General features: G+C 42.2%; 2 protein-coding genes across 2 annotated transcripts; one reads left to right on the top strand and one right to left on the bottom strand.

Moving 5' to 3' along the window:
* The first annotated feature begins 628 nt into the window (after nucleotides 1-628).
* ppp2r2d (protein phosphatase 2, regulatory subunit B, delta) lies at nucleotides 629-8,896 on the top strand. Its single transcript, XM_083687687.1, has 10 exons — nucleotides 629-768; nucleotides 1,080-1,154; nucleotides 3,698-3,795; nucleotides 3,933-4,098; nucleotides 4,409-4,521; nucleotides 4,767-4,944; nucleotides 5,104-5,268; nucleotides 5,574-5,743; nucleotides 6,122-6,213; nucleotides 6,450-8,896. Exons 1-10 carry the CDS (start codon nucleotides 762-764, stop codon nucleotides 6,727-6,729), a joined length of 1,344 nt encoding a protein of 447 aa, XP_083543813.1. The 5' UTR covers nucleotides 629-761; the 3' UTR covers nucleotides 6,730-8,896.
* Nucleotides 8,897-9,107: 211 nt separating this feature from the next.
* Nucleotides 9,108-14,674, bottom strand: bnip3 (BCL2 interacting protein 3). The gene is made up of 6 exons (XM_083687347.1): nucleotides 14,353-14,674; nucleotides 13,354-13,564; nucleotides 12,779-12,857; nucleotides 11,942-12,048; nucleotides 11,578-11,727; nucleotides 9,108-10,530 (listed from the first exon to the last, which is right to left on the bottom strand). The coding sequence occupies exons 1-6, from the start codon at nucleotides 14,390-14,392 to the stop codon at nucleotides 10,485-10,487; spliced, it is 633 nt and encodes a 210-aa protein (XP_083543473.1). The 5' UTR covers nucleotides 14,393-14,674; the 3' UTR covers nucleotides 9,108-10,484.
* Between the last annotated feature and the right edge of the window lie 2,363 nt (nucleotides 14,675-17,037).

Raw genomic sequence — 17,037 nt, forward strand, 5'->3', positions numbered from 1 at the left:
AAAATATACTTAATTAATTAATTAATTAATTAATTAATTAATTAAACAAAAACACACTGATTTAACTTTTATAACAATAGCCACCTCTGAAGAGGAGAGTTATGTTTTGGAAAGGTAACTATGATGAACCAGCATTTTGTTGTTTTGATGCATCTCAAAAAAATGTTAAGTGTAATTAAACTGTGATCCATTTTCTCCAAGCATCTAATGCACACTCAGTCGGGCCCATTAACAGGGCATGAATTGTGAATTGTCTGTAAGGTGTTGTGATTATTCAAATATTATTTTCTATTTGAAATGACTGGAAATGACAATTACTACGAACAAGATAGGCTACCTGATTTTTATAGAAGAAAAATAGGAAGAAGAAAAGAAAAAAAAAAAAAAAAAGAAGAAAAAGAAACATGAACACTGTCTGTGTAGAAAGGCTTTAGTATGCAGACAACAGTATTTTTCCCACGCTGTTGCAGCTTGTCAGTGCGCCAAAGGCATGTCCAACAGCTGCGCAAAACCAGCGCAGTTTGCACTCGAGTGACTCAACCAGACGTTTGAAGCGTCTAAATGACGTCACCGTGTCATGTCGACTGTCAATGTGCGCCATTTTGGATAGAAAAAAAATCACGGGCATTTCTGGAAGCCCTTATTCACGAGTCTAATCACTGTTTTTCCTTCTGTTAACCTGCACTGAAACCCATTGTTAACAACTCCAATTACGCTCAGAAGACCACCTAGAGACGCCAGTTCTGTTGCAGAAAGTGGCAATGGCAGGTAAGGTGGTTAACTTTGTAGGCGGGGGCCCTTACACTTCACTGTCCTCCTCAGCATCAGCGCGGCCTAAAAAAAGCATTGCAAGTTTCCTGGCTAGCAAGACAGCAAACAGTCAACCCGATGAGCTTTAATGTGTGCTAAATTACACTTCCATACAGCTAGCTAGCCAAGCTCAAGGGTTGTGATCGCGAATGATCACGTTTACATGAAATGAAATTCATCTTACGTGTCTTGGCGAGATCAAATGTTAACGAACAACCTTTTTTCCAGGAACGTTTTAGCTAGCAAATCAAATGTGTCATGTTTTCTAGGTGTCGGAGGAGGGAACGATTTCCAATGGTGCTTCTCTCAAGTGAAGGGAGCCATAGACGAGGATGTGGCGGAAGGTAATTTGCGTTTCTCTTCAAATGGAAAATGTCTGTTTTGTCAGTCAATCGCTGATCGCAGGTGTATTTTCTGTGCGAACGAGCTACTGAGCTAGCCCCCTCGTTCCTTTGAATGATGGTGGTGATGATGCATGCCTAGTACAAGCGACACAGCCTGCTGCTAGTGCTAGTACCCGCTAACGTTAGCAAGCAAGTGTTACTTTCCTATGGTGTTAGCTACCAGGCAGGAGCTAACTGGCTAACTAACATTGCGTTAGATACGAGTACTGTGTAGGTTTTATTGCATAGCGTTGGTTAGGTTAGCCGGATTGCAAGGCGTGACACGATTGCTTTTAGCTTGCTTTGCTGGTAAGCTGGCTAACGTTGTCTACCTTAGCAGGTAGCTTAGCAGCTAGCTAGCTAATGTGAACTCGTAAAGCATCTCAGTGACAACTGAATGGTTAGTTTGCAAGCTAACTGGTTTGATTAAGTCACATTTCAACAACACCTAGTGGCTGCCAGATAACGTTACCAGATATGTCAGCCCTGAAGCTTGACCACAACAAGTCATGATTAAGGGCCACAGACATGTTGTGGGTAATCGTTCAATGTCAGACGTGGATGTGAAAGAAAAACAGAGCCACACAAGCCCTTAAAGCAGCACTGTTGATTTAGCTACTACTAGCCTAGCCTTGCTATTGGTTGGCATCACGATTGCTCACACATTTAGTGTCGCTGGACCCCACTGGAGGTGTTCGTTGGGGGGGGGGGCTTCTTCGCTGCACTGACACACTTCTCTTTTGACTCTCTCTTTCTAGCCACCAGACATTCATTGGGGGGGGGGGTCTGCTAATCAGGATACATCACAACACTTCTGTCTCAAGGGCACTGCAAAATGCAGTTTTGAACTTGGATGTATTCTGGATAGGTGTTTTTTTCCATCCTCAGGATGAAAGAGGCTGGTTGTGGAGTATTGATATGTGGAGGAGTGTATGTGTGTGTGTATCATGGTGGGAGAAAGGGCAGGCGTAGAGCTGATGCTGTGCTGTCAGCTGGCATGCGCCCCACTTCCGCTCCTCAAGCGCAGCAGCGGCGGTGATATAAATAACCTAGGTGCCTGTGAAAATGTAGTGCTGGAAAAGAGACCCCAGCCTAGAAAAAGGGGCATCTGGCCCAGTCATCCTGCAGATTTGCCATCACGAGCGAATCGTGAGCGTTGTGCATCAGCTCTCCACGCTTGCTCACTGAATGAAACGCTTCCCTTGCAGTCCTTCCTTCACAAGGGCTGGCTCTAATCTTGCACTTCCCTGATGTCAGCTTCATTCTTTAACCGAGGCCTTAATGATTATTTTTGTCCGAGTGAGTCGCTGACCCGCACAGGATGTGCGTGTAATGTGGGCAGTTCAGTGTCACTCAGGACAGTTTGCCGAGCTCACTTACATGGTGTTGTTGTTGCTCTGAGACCGATCAATGAGTGTTGGGTTGTATAGACTCGTTCAGCTATTGTTGTTGGTACCCAATTGTGGTGCTCTTGTGTTGCGACCTCTGACCTCCTTTACACCTGTATGTGTCCTGTATCCGGCAGCTGCTGTCCATATTCTGATTGTGTCCGAATCAAAAGACGGGTGTAAACGCAAAGGTGGCCAAATCCCATCTTTTTCAGATCATACGTGATCTGATCCAATCACAGGAGGCATCTTAATACGGCGTGTCTGACTGTCGTGGGCAGCCTATATTGCTGAACCATGGTCAGTGAATGAATGAATGAATGAATGGCAGTTTGAGTCACGTATAATAGCCTAATAACGGTCACTGTTCTGTCTTTAAAGTATCTGTGCACTGCATCTATCCCAATATGAGTGATACATTTTGTTTCATTTATTTTTCATCATGTAGTATTTGCAATAGCAGCTTTTGTGTGCATCTATTTTTCTAGTGCCAGGAATACGATAGCTGAAGTTAGCTAGCTAATTTAGACTACTGAGCAAGTAACCCTACATCTAAATGCATTTCGCTAACTACCTTACCTAGTACATTTGGCCATGTCTTGAACAAAGTTTCAGAAAATACATTTTATTGAATGAAGGATGTGACATCAACTGTCTTCCTGTAACCTCAATGTATTTCTGAACCACAAGTATGATGTTCTATTTTTACAAGTGCTAACCTCTTTCTTTAATTTATGCTATAGCAACAAATACGAGAGAGGGACAAGTCAACAACCTGTTTTAAGTATGATTTGTCAGAATATGAGCTTTGATTTTCTGTGCACAGGTACTTTAATATAATTGTTTTGCGGCAGCAGTCTTATTGGCCTTCTTGGAAAAACCCTGTGGGTAATATCGTTAGTGGTGTTGGGAGTGATGGGGTGTGGTGTTGGCGAGGGTAGCTGCAAACCTGAAAGTTGAAAACCTGAAGTTATGTGAGCGTGTATCATTTCAAGATTGAAAAGAATCCACCAATATGTCAGCCTTTGGTCATCAGTGATGCTGACCTTGTTTCGAAATGACCGTGTTAATATGAAAGTTTGTCCTAATCAGTTTGGACCTTTATTTTTCTCTTAGCGGACATTATCTCAACAGTGGAATTCAACTATTCTGGAGAACTGCTAGCAACAGGAGACAAAGGAGGCAGAGTCGTCATATTTCAACGGGAGCAAGAGGTCAGTCAACCCTCTTCAAATCGACCACACTACAGTCGACTGGATTAAATCTAAATATCCAAATGATAATTGGTGAGAGGTACAGTAATATCGTCTTTGTCATAACAGCCCACTGATATTCCTATCCTTTATTTCAGAGTAAAAATCGCCCGCACTCAAGAGGAGAGTACAACGTGTACAGCACTTTTCAGAGTCACGAACCAGAGTTTGACTATTTGAAAAGCTTAGAAATCGAGGAGAAAATCAACAAAATAAGATGGTTACCCCAACAAAACGCTGCTCACTTTCTGCTCTCGACGAACGGTAAGAAGCATGCCCGCTGTCTCACAGTTACTTCCTTTTTATTGACTCAGGTGAAAGTACAGCAAGTCAAGCTTTCAAATGAAATCAGTGTATTCTGCAGAAACAAGTTGTACTCTGTGGCGGGGGGGGGGGTGGAGGTGGGTGCAAAAGAGGAGAATAGATAAGTAAATGAATGTAGAATGTGTCACATTTCTTACTGAATACTTCATGCCATTGATAACTCTGAACCCCCCTCAGAGTTGAGTTGACATTCTCACACAGATGCAAGGTCATCTGTTGTCGTTGCTGAAGTCGATGTCGTCTTCCACAGACAAAACCATCAAACTATGGAAGATCAGCGAAAGGGACAAAAGGGCGGAGGGCTACAACTTGAAAGATGAGGACGGAAGACTGCGAGATCCATTTCGAATCACTTCATTACGGGTACGTCTCATTTTTACGGCCGTTTACTGGGGTGGGGGGGGGTCCATGTGTCGAGTTTAAGATCCCAATCAAGAAGATAAAACAGCATTTGGAGAGTCCTAACCCTTATCCCTTCTAACCATTTATATAGTGAATGTCTTTAGCTTCGACATATCTTCAACAAAGAGCTCCAGAGAGCGAAGCACTGATTGTGGGCCTAACTTATGTGATTTAGTTGTCTCTCTCTCTCTCTCTCTCAATCGCAGGTGCCTGTACTGATGCCCATGGACCTGATGGTGGAAGCGAGCCCGCGGCGGATATTTGCAAATGCACACACATATCACATCAATTCCATTTCAGTAAATAGTGATCACCAAACATACCTTTCCGCAGACGATCTTAGAATAAACCTATGGCACTTAGAAATCACAGATAGAAGTTTTAGTATCCTTTCCAGCAAAAGTCATTGATCAAGTTTTTTCCCCCATATGCCTATATAGCTATGTGTGTACTGTGTCTGTGCAGTGCCTATGTGTGTATTGCGACATCTACCGATGTGTGTATCTTTGTCAATGTGCTGTTCCTTGACCGTTTGACCTCCAGACATTGTAGACATAAAGCCAGCCAACATGGAGGAGTTGACAGAAGTCATCACAGCTGCCGAGTGCCACCCACACCAGTGCAATGTATTCGTCTACAGCAGTAGCAAGGGAACCATTCGCCTGTGTGACACGCGCGCTGCCGCCCTCTGCGATAGGCATAGCAAATGTAAGTCCACAATATTAGGTTATCGTAGATTGTGAGACAATGTTTTGGGTCCGAAAATGCCATTGTGTTGTGAGCTTTCATGTCTATTTTCACAATAGTTTTTGTCTGTTTAATGTCAGCAAGCTTATTACGTCACTGACAGAATTACATAATGAATCTCATGACCTTAGCTTTGCACTTTAAAACATGACAACTGTCATTGAGATATTTTAGGTCTGTTTTGCAATGGTACTGTTTTTTTGTGTGTTTTTTTTTTCTAGAATGTGTCTTATTCATTTTTAAAAATGATTTCATTTGTTTACTAGTCTTCGAGGAGCCAGAGGATCCAAGCAGCAGGTCTTTCTTCTCTGAAATCATCTCCTCCATATCTGATGTCAAGTTCAGCCACAGTGGGCGCTACATGATGACCAGAGACTATCTCTCTGTGAAGGTGTGGGATCTCAACATGGAGAACCGGCCCGTAGAGACCTACCAGGTACTGGTGTTGTTTCACCTCACGTTGTCCTTCCTAATCTGTCCCAGTTCCAATAACTTAGAAATGCGTCCTTCATTCCTCCATTCCTTGATATAATCACTGATCTAACATGAGTGGATTCGTCCATGCAAGTTTTTCATTGCATTGCTTTCATCTTTCAAGTCATGTCAGATCAGTTATTTCTTCCAAGGACGTGAGGAGGTAGGATACATTTCTTAAGTATTGGAATAGGGCCTATGTCTGTCTGTCAGCAGCAAATGTCATCCCCATTATCTACAGTTGAGTGAATATTGCTACTAATGGAAACAAACAGTGATTGTTTTCTAGAACAGTTACATTTACATCCTGTTTTACGTTTTTTGATTGGTTCATTTCCAGGTGCACGAATACCTACGTAGCAAGCTCTGCTCGCTGTATGAGAACGACTGCATCTTTGACAAGTTTGAGTGCTGCTGGAACGGTTCTGACAGGTCAGTTCAACAGCTCTGGCAACATCAACATGGAAAACATGCGTTTAAACTAGACGTAGTGCATCATGAAAGAACTCACCACAGAAGTAATGAACGATGATTCCCATCTGCAACCTCTGCACAGTTCAATTCAATGAGCTTCATTTAGTGCTACTCCAGACAACGATGAACGTACAGCATTAACAATCATCCCCCTGTGCTGTTTCATCACCCCTCTCTTCTGTTTCCTCCTCCAGTGCCATCATGACGGGCTCCTACAACAACTTCTTCCGAATGTTCGACAGGAACACGCGGCGGGACATCACACTGGAGGCGTCGCGGGAGAACAGTAAACCGCGCGCCATCCTGAAGCCGCGCAAGGTCTGCACCGGCGGCAAGAGGAAGAAGGACGAGATCAGCGTGGACAGCCTGGACTTCAACAAGAAGATCCTGCACACCGCCTGGCACCCCAAGGAGAACGTCATCGCCGTCGCCGCCACCAACAACCTGTATATATTCCAGGACAAGATCAACTAAAAGAAAAAAATAAATAAACCCCGACCCTATTTCCCCTCCCCTCCCCGCCACTGTACCGCGGACAGAAATCGTGTACTTTGCATAGTTAAAGGTAGACTCAGCAATGTGATCGTCGTCACGCGCAACGGGGCGTCTTCCCGCTTTAAGGCGTCAATGACGACAGAGTTTACGTCTGCCGCGGTTGCTGTCATTGGCTCTTTCTAACGTGGGGTGGTGCCTCAAGGGAGCGTGTGAGTTGGGATGAGCCGATGACGACGATCAACTTTAGCAATATTTGGTCTCCATCGTCGTTTACGTCTGTAAACAGGAAGCGGCCCTGTGGTGTGTGACAACGACATATCACAGAGTCTACCTTTAAGCCTAGTCGTTAAATCTGTTTTAAAGAAACAACGGCCTTGTTGTCCTCCTAATGAAGAAATTTGATGCACTTGTTTTCAATGTGTAGCCGACGGAGTCTCCAGACAGACAGCGTTTCTTTAGAGAGTACTATAAGGTGTTTGTTTTGAGTCCTCGTCACGAGGACGGAGGCCAGAGCCCTCCCAGTTCCCGGACAGGGCCCTAACTGCAGCAGAATTGATGGACAGCACTCAACAAAAGAGGCCAAAAAAAATGTCAAAAAAGTTTAGTGTATTTATTTCAAGTCTGAGCCTTTTTTTTTTTTTCTTTTTTTTTCTTCTTTTTTTTTTATGATTTGACGACCAAAATTATGGAATCCCGAGGAATGACAATTTTGTTGTCAGAAATGTAGAAAATGTCTCTTTACTGTAAATCTGGGCCTTTTGAGAAACATGAAATTTGCTTGTTGATGCCTGATAACATTCCTCCCCTCTGGCCTCTCGCTCAGGCCTCGGTGTTTTACCTTTTAAGCACTTAAAACAGGTCTCCATGTTTGGTCAGTGGACAGTTGTTTTTGTTTAGTTTTTTTCTCCTTTTTTTTTTTTCTCATGCATAATAACATTTACTCACTGACTGTATCTATATAACCACACCGTCTGGTGTCAACCACTTAATAAAAGTAACAAAAACTACAAAGAGATGCGTTTTTACATTTTCAACTGTATCGGTTTCTTTCTTCCGTTCTATTTTGCATGTATTTACATTGAAGAGTCAAATGGCAATGATAAATGTGAAATGTCATTCTCCTGGCCACCTAAAGGCACCTGATTTGGCTGTGATTCTCTGTGATGTAGCTAACTCCTTTCAGCTTACAAGAATCATGTTATTGGCTATGCTAAGTCAGTACTGTAACATCCTGATCCAACAAATTGCAATCCAGTATGAAAATACATAGTATGTAGATGGTTTTAGAAGAAGATTCTACAGCCTACATACTCTCTTGACTCTTTTGGGGGGGGGGGGAACCTTGCAAGTGTAACATTGGTGGTTAAGTGATCTAGTACAGCACCCAAGATGTTTTTAAAGACCACTCTACTTTGTTGTTTATGTCCTTGTCCTTGTAAGTACTGCCACTGGTAGCTCTCTCTCTGGACCTCTCCAGTCAGGATCCTGTGGTTTGCAGCAAAGGATAAGTGAGATTGCTGCATCCTAAACCAACCCCTAACCCCCTACTCCACCATTGTGCACGTATAGATTTGAGAGGATTGGAATAGGTGTAAACAATATGGATCAAATTCCACCTGGCCAAATTAAGCCTTAACTACCATATCAAATACAGTACCCCACACACCTGTCCAAATCCATCTAGATCTACACAAAGTGCCCAGGCATTAGGGTAGGGTAGGGCCTAGGGGTTGATTTAGGATCGAAGGCGTTATACACTGTCTAGAGTCCCACACATGCTGAGTGCCTCCCTGCGAACAGAGCTGGATAACACGGGCATCCTCCCAGTCGACTTGAGCAGAAACGGCATCATGACATCCAAGAAGAAACTAGGTGTGTTCTGGCGCACTCAGTATGCTGTACACTATTCCCCAGCACTAAATGCTGAAGTCAAAAATCACAAAACATAATCTTAAGGTTGAAAAGTACAACAGTTGTATAGTTGGTTGTGATGCTCTTTAAAACCAGGAACTTAAATAGGGTTCAAATAAGTATTCTCGTTGACCCTTTTCCTTGTTGAATAATAATGCTAACGTTGTGCAAATGTATACATTTGTTTGATTATTTTTGACCAAAGTTAAATAAATTTTAATTGTGTTCACTGGAATAGGAGTGTTATTATTTATTTATTTTTGTGTATGGTGCATGTTTGTATGATTCATTTTATTGTTCAATGATTATGATGACTTCTAAACGTGTAGGAAAAAGTAAACCAAGCACAGTTAGCTATATGATATTTTAGACTATTAGTGGTCTTACCATTTCAGTGTTGCGTTTTGCCATGAATGATGACAAACAGCACAGATTATTTTCGCGAAGGAACAATTTAATGTTCAGTTACAGTTCACACTGTTCATACAAAACAGTTCACATACACTTGACATGCTTAGAAGCTCTACAATACATGCAGAAATGCTGGAATCTAAGAGTGGAAATATCTTTTTTCATTCAAACTCAAATTCATACTCTGAATATAAGTCATCGCAACACCAGAGAAGGCTCACTCAGTTGCTCTCTTCAGTCTTCAACAACATATTCTGTTACGCTCTGAGGATACTGAGAAGATCTGGAACATAATTTCGTGAGTTATAAGGCAAAATAATGTTTTTCTGTTTTTATGTGGTTTCTTGATTTGGATTTAATAGTCACCCGAAAATGTCTAATACACACAATATAAAACATGTAAGCAAACATGGAGCCTCATAAAGTGATGGTACAAAAGTGGTTAGTGTTTCATATTCTCATTAATACCATATGCCTATATGTCACAAGGCAAGCAATAGAACTTGCCACCAATTGTTTTGGTTTGTACTTGGTACCACTTTCTACAATACAGCATAACATCCAGACCCAGTGAATGTGTGACATTGTTGTCGCTGAAACCATGATCCTGAGAGAATAATACAACATGCAAACTGAAAATACAGGTGCCAACAGAAATAGAGCTTACACTTTTGTTTGAAATAATGTGAAGCAATCCAGGATCCACAAATGCACGATATAAGATATAATATCTTAATATTAATATATCTCCAATAGTTTTCTAGAAACTGGGCTCAACCAAAACCCTTTGATTTTCAACACCCTTTCCTTATAAGGCCTCGAGACCATCAGTCTGAACATTTTGATTGGATGCTCCCTTCGATACAGCAACCACTACTTGGAGTTGAAAGCGTGAGTGCACTCCAAGTACAACTTACAGTTTCCTTTCTTGCTTGCTTGCTTTCTTTCTTTCTTTCTTTTTCTGTTTTCATTCAGACACATGACATTGGCAAATCAACTGTACTTGTTTCTGAACATTCACTCATCTCAAAGACCTGTTCTGTCTCAATGAGAGAAAGACAAAATAGCCTGATAGTGACACAGTAACAGCTAGCTGATGACAATGGCTCTGGAACCTAAAATGGCCGCCTACTACCCAGAAACAGTGACACAGTGACACGGAGAACGCTGAGAATTTCAGAACTTTTCCCAGTGGAACACATTTTATAAGCAGCACTGAGGACTAGGCAGAGGGAACTGGGGGGAGAGAAGCCATCAGAATTCACAGGGGTATACAGGCAGCATGGTCGACTGCCAGGAAAAAAGGGGGACGGAGGGTCACGTGACCATGCTTATCTGCAACTACAAAGCGTCACTTCAAGCCCAGCAGCAGCGGTGGTGCAAAAACAGTGTTCTTCCAGTCTGTGTGTCCTTTAGAAGGTGCTGGTGGAGGTAGTAAGGCGTCTTCCAATATACACGCTATGCGGAGAAGGAGGAGGAACAACATCAAATATATTAGAACATCAATATCGGATTTCTTTATCTGTTGTAAAAAAAAAAGTTTCTTATTTCACTGTCTGGGGTGACATTTTGTTAAAAAAAAAAAAATCTGCAAATGACTCAGATTTTCCACTCCACATGACCTAGTGCATAAAGCAGAGCTCAGAGTTTGGGACTAGAGAGGATCAACCATTCTTTCAACAGCAGCAACCGTAAAAAGACATGCATCTGGGGCCACACTCTTATCTTGATTGGAGGATGCAAAGTCACTCAAATGTCAACTCTGACTGTGTGTGCTCTCCCGCACGTAGATATGGCGGAGATGGGTGGGAGGAAGGGGGAGCCAAAATAGGAGTCACAGATCCAAACTATATTTATATGTTACTATAATATCACTGTGGGGTGTCGATTTAGTCCCACACAGACAGACTGTGACCTATTTAATTAGCCAATCCTCTGGCCCTGAGGCAGGGTACAGTAGGTAGCATCAGACCCTGATTGGCATTCTGTCATTGACCTCACAAAGCACTGACACTCCAACTTTTCCTCAATGACTTACGTAAGGACACTACAATGCACTACATAAAAACAAGTTGATACAATGTTGTTACTACAGTTTACAATTACACTGTTACAACACATGCAGCTTCATGTTGTTTTTTACCAAAAGTAACTAGAGGTTTGGATTCAAAGAACCCCATTGGTCACATCATTATGGAAAACAGGATCACTACATGACATCCAACCATAAAAGAAGTAGAACACTTTAGGATATCAGTGGCATAGATTTCTTGATATAACCAGAGATTTTAGAATACTCTGATATATTTATATGCTCTGTGATATAACTGTGATCAGTAGAGTTTCATTCACCTCTCATTCACTTATCTTTGTAAAGCATCTTTGGGTCTTAGAAAAGCGCTGTATAAATTAGATGTATTATTATTATTATTATTATTATTACCACCTCCAGTCCTCTGGTACCTTTATCACAACATCAGAATGCATCACATGGTCATGACTCACCCAAGCCCGACTGCCAATACGTGAGATATGAGCAGAGAGGGGAGGAACACCTTGAGGAACTCTGCCGAGAAGATGCCTCCTTTCTTCATGACGCTGGTGTTTCTGATGCTGAGGGGGTTGGTGCGTTTGGGGTGCTTGAGCAGAAACTCCCTGGAACAGACACAACATTAGGATAGCGTCTCAGCAGGCCTTGTTCCATGTGTGGTGTCTGACCTTTGCAAGCGATTTATCTCCTTGGTTATTCCATCAATTTGATCGAAAATAGGGTGTCTGGAGCACTGAATTGAACCGAGCGTCATTGAGGCATGTTTAAATTGAGATGTTAGGAGCTGAAATGTTGATGGAATTATTGAACGCTACTCACTTGGGTGGAATGTTCTCAGGTCGACTGGACCAGTCCCAGATCCAGTCTGCGTTTTTCTTCATAAGATTCTCGACTTCGCGTCTCCTTTCAAGGTAGTCTTCTTCAGACTGAAATCAGAAATGTGATACTGAAGACCGTACTAGTTGAAGCACAGAAATGAGGTGCCCATGTCACATTTTATTTTGGTATTTGTTTGTAATTTAATGTTTTACTGTTTATTACTGTTGATGTTTATATTTGATCTATTATCCTTATTATATTATATTGTTGATGTTGATTGATGTTGTAGAGCTGCTCTGCCTCAGGCACTTTGTTACATTGAATACTTGTATAAACAAATAAACAAGACTTGAAATACAAGAAGAGTCAGCATTTATTCGGAAGCAGCACAGTAAGCTAGTTCATCATTGAGCAATAGCTTAGTTACAGAAAAGGGAACTTGGAAGGCACAATACAAATAAATGGAAGTGGCACTGACCAATGGCCAACTTCATTTGTTAAATTCACAAGAACTTTCTTTACTTAGTTGAAATATGAACACTATGTTAGAGGCTAACCTGCTAGAGCTGCTGACAGTGTTGACTGTTTTAAGACCTTGCTAAAAACCTACCTGGCTTTTAATAATTCTGTATGTTATGTTGTTATTTATGTTCTGTGACTGTCCTCCTATATTTTTATGTTCATATTTTTGACATGTACAGTGTTTTGAGTCCATGAGAAAGCGCTATACAAATGTATTATTATTATAATTATAAATAATAATAATAATAATAATAATAATAATAATAATAATAACCTTGTAGTGCCCAAGGACTTTGACATTGTGCCCCTCTTTACCTGTGAGCTGTTCTTCTCTCCAGAACTGTGCACCTCTGAACCTCGGCGTAGGTGCAAAGGAGTCTGGGGTCTTGGAGGACTAGTAGGGTGAGACACACAAGGAGAGTAACAACATAAGTATTGGGACGGAAACTGTGATGGGTCTTCCTGTTGTTATACTGACTTGTTAAAATCACCTAAAATGCTCCTAGGCTCCTTTACCAGAACACTAAGTCAAGGATACAGAAACGCTGGTGGTAGATCTTCGTCAATCAAAAACATGACACAGCATCTTTGAGTCTCACCACTGACATCTTTGAGTCTCACCACTGCTGCTAATAATAATCCTGCTGCTAGATTCATTTATATTATTATTATTGTTTTTATTACTTGTTGTTGTAAATTGTTGTAAACTAGTTTTTATTGTCTTATTGTCTTTATTACATTCTATTGTTGCTGTTGTGGATGTTGAGAGCTGCTCTGCCCAAAGGCATTTTGTTGCATTGTGTGCTACTATTTAATGTCATGACAAATACATGGAATTGTAACTTGAACATGTCTACTCTGATGACAATACTGATTTCAGGTGGAGGTACCTGTCACAGGGCACACTGCCCCTGGAGCTGCTCCTGCCTGACTCGTGCTGGGCATCCAGCAGCATTTTCTCTAGGTCTACCACTCCCTGGGTGGAGCCTGGCACCGTCTGCTGCTCTCCTCCCTGGGCAGAGGAGACGGGCACCTGCTCCTCGGCCCCCTGAGCAGCAGAACCGCCGCTGCCATTGTTAAAGTGCAGCTCCACCCACGAACCTTTCAGAAGGAGAAACACGAAAGCAAGGGCAAGGCTTAACAGGCTTCATGAGGTGGGGGAACAATGTTATTCATGTGCCTCTAATACATGGTGTGTGTGTGTGTGTGTGTGTGTGTGTGTGTGTGTGTGTGTGTGTGTGTGTGTGTGTGTGTGTGTGTGTGTGTGTGTGTGTGTGTGTGTGTGTGTGTGTGTGTGTGTGTGCCGCGCAGTTTAAACAGCCAGCCATTGCGAAACTAGGCGGCGTGCTTTAAATAGCATCCAACCAGCGTGTGTCCTCTCTTCACATCAATTTGGGTTTTTTTTCTGCAGTAACCATCCAATTGGGAAACGAACTGCTCAGCATCCTCCCCCTTATTACATAATCGAAAGCGTAGAGGCGAAGGGGCAGAATCTGTGTTTGTTTTGTCTCTTATCAGTACCGCATTGAGGAACACTATAAATAGATAAACAGAATTGAGAACATGTGTTTCGAACTTCTGATTACATTGCACCAAGGTCAGCACTGACCTATATTACTACATGATTACATCCTGATCTAGCATTGTTATTGGAGGCCCATGTTGTACGTACAGGCGAGACGATTCACCGAGTAACAGAATTTGCGTCATAACACCGCAGGCATATTTTGGTGGTACTGTACAATGTTATGATTTATCGGGTAACATTATTTATACAATTCATAATGGCAATCCATCGTATCGTAAAGATCATGATATAATAACATGTGAGCTGTGCACAGTTTATTTGCATTGTTATTGTGTCCGCTATGAGACAATTGACACCTTACCCTGCAAATTCTCCTCGGTGACACTGTTCTCCGTCGACATGCTGAAGACGTCAACAACGTCTATCGGATTGGATCCACTTCGCGAAATCCGTCAAATAATCAAACGTAAGAATCATGTACAGTAGACTTAAATAACGAACCAAACACGACTAAACGGTTGTGTGTTTGTATCTCAGAACGACAGAGAAGTTTATCGTTCAGATGAGACGCGCAGCACAGGCACAACAATAAGCATACGATACAATGTATCAAAACTGGGCCAGCTGTACGTACATAAACGCCCCATGAATAAAAAATCTGGACCATAATATCAGTGACGCAGCTTTGCTGTTGACCTGTAGTAACGCTCCGTGTGATTGGCCCAGACGCGGACTTGACGCGGCACAGCTGATTGGAACAAAACAATTGCATGCCCTGCTCTGCTCAGCAGGGTTGCCATGTTGGGACACAGTATTTGTCAGTCATTTTACTGGTTGATGTTGCTCCTTCTTCCAATGTAACACTCTATTCCATGTCAATAGGATCGACGTATTTACCCAATATCAGTCTCAATAGGTGAAAGCTATGTTGTTTTGTTTGTTTTTACGATCCTATATGCCTTTTCTACTCATTCAGGTGGCAGGTCTTAACGATGTCTGGAACCAAACGTGGTGACACAAATTGAAATGAACAATAAATAAAACTCCTAACCGTTCAGGAAAATGTACAGTGGTTCATTATCAAAGGTGATGAAGAGGAACTCGTTTTTTCATCTATCATTTGGAATGGCTGAAGTATTTCCAGAGCTGGCAACCCCCACTACCTTGCAACAGTGTTGTGCAACATTTGTTGTGTCCACTTGAGCCCGCCGTAAAGTACACGCCAAGTCTGTCAAAACAGATCCAGGCCAATATGGCGACTGGCCAATTAAACAAACCCATACATTGAGAATATTTACTTTAAGGTTTAATCTTTTATAGATTCTGAATGCTTGTGTGTACACACATCTGACATACAAGCATAACAACCCATTCACTTATATGTTGGGTTTGGGTGCAAACATCATGGTGCATGTGACCTGATATTGTCAAGACAGTGTCAAGGTATGTATTAAGTTATTAAGACAAAACTCATAATACATATGTTTATTATATCCTATATGTAATGTTTGTGTCAGTCATGGATTCATTGTTATGGCAGTGTGCCAGACAACTGCAGATGCAAGTAGAATCATACAAAAATATTGCCGGCTAAAAATTGCTGCGGCTGTTCTTGGCTAAGAATACCACAACTGACCAACTGACCTCTATTTAAAATGGCATGTGCTCAATTATCTCAATTAAAATGACGTGTGACAGTTAGGCACAATCTAGTTTCAGCCAATAGAGAGGCAGAAACACTTAATTATACGGAACTTTCGACCTATGGGCGAGCTAATGGGCTAGGTAGATCCCCTTAATAGACAGACAAGAAAGAAATGATCTGATTGGGCATGCAGGTGCACACCTCCCGTACCCATGCGCAAAAGGTTATTTGAATAACATGCATTTTGAAACACAGCTTCTTTCCACACAACATTGGTGCCTCCCATTGCACAGGGACTTGCTATCCCAATCGCAGGGCCAAATATTCCACCCGCACCCCGAGTTACTGGTTACAGGAGGGCTTGGGCCCCGAATGTGATTCAGCCACGATTCGGGGTGCTAGAGCTCCCTCCACAGCAAGTCTATACGACCTCAAGTGGAGGTCGTTCAAGGGTTGGTTTGAAAGGGGGTGTGTGGTGCCTTTACAGCCCTCCCCTTCTTATAGGACCTGTCATTAAAGGCTACCTGGCTGCCATCTGGCATGTCATGCTGGCCCCGGTGAAATGACTTTCGGGGCACACCCCATTGTCTGTCTTTTGTGAAGGGAGGGGGCCGCATCTGTCCGGTTTCTAGACCACCTGTCCTGTTGTGGGACTCATCGCTGGTTCTTAATGCGCTTACGAGGGCTCAATCCAGCCTTGGTGACCGTCGATTTAATTAATATTAGCTTAGCAAAAGCGCGAATGGATGTCCCTTGTACTCCGTACCTGACTTTAGAGTCTAGAGAGGCCCTCTTCAATGTTGATGACATGGTGAGTGCCCTACGCTGGTTGGTGTACCCCTGTATGGTTGATCTTGTGTCTTTTGTAATTGAATGAACCATGAGGTAGGTTTGTTTTCAGAACCGCCCCCAGCACTTTTCACTCTAACTAAAGGAGCATAGAACAACATGCCTTGCCCCAAATACAAAGTATGTGAGAACCAATCGTTGCGCTTTCTCAGAAGCTGTCACGAATATGGGCCCCTTACATGGGAGTTCATTAGAGTGAGGGAATGTGGATTCCTAGACAGCGTTCGCTGTGCCACATCAGTTTAGCTTCAGCTAGGCTACACTAATAACATCAGGGTTTCATGTAGCAAAGAGTGAGATATCAAAATTCCAACGCCCACTCCCATTGAAAGTCTATACTTGTATTCCTGCTAACATCCTCGTATTTACACATTGATAACGCTTGTTGATTTCACATCTTATCATCCAAGTTAAAAATGATGATGATTTTGAAAGTTGTTGTGTCTTGTGTATATCTCACATATCTCTCATACCTTGGAAAAGACAAGACAAACAAATATCAGTGTTGATAACAAAAAAGGATTTACTGTGTGGAGGTCCAAAGCAATGTCA

This window comes from Argentina silus, assembly GCF_951799395.1.
Source record: "Argentina silus genome assembly, chromosome: 16".
Classification (NCBI taxonomy): domain Eukaryota; kingdom Metazoa; phylum Chordata; class Actinopteri; order Argentiniformes; family Argentinidae; genus Argentina; species Argentina silus.

Bases quoted from the DNA above. Each gene is read 5' to 3' on its own strand.
- ppp2r2d (XM_083687687.1), top strand. The intron at 1,155-3,697 runs GTAATTTGCGTT...TTTTTCTCTTAG, and splicing joins AGACGAGGATGTGGCGGAAG to CGGACATTATCTCAACAGTG. The intron at 5,269-5,573 runs GTAAGTCCACAA...TTTGTTTACTAG, and splicing joins CTGCGATAGGCATAGCAAAT to TCTTCGAGGAGCCAGAGGAT.
- bnip3 (XM_083687347.1), bottom strand. From the start codon at position 14,392: ATGTCGACGGAGAACAGTGTCACCGAGGAGAATTTGCAGG. The intron at 12,858-13,353 runs GTACCTCCACCT...TCACCCTACTAG, and splicing joins GGCAGTGTGCCCTGTGACAG to TCCTCCAAGACCCCAGACTC. The intron at 10,531-11,577 runs GTGAGTCATGAC...TTCTCCGCATAG, and splicing joins GTATTGGCAGTCGGGCTTGG to CGTGTATATTGGAAGACGCC.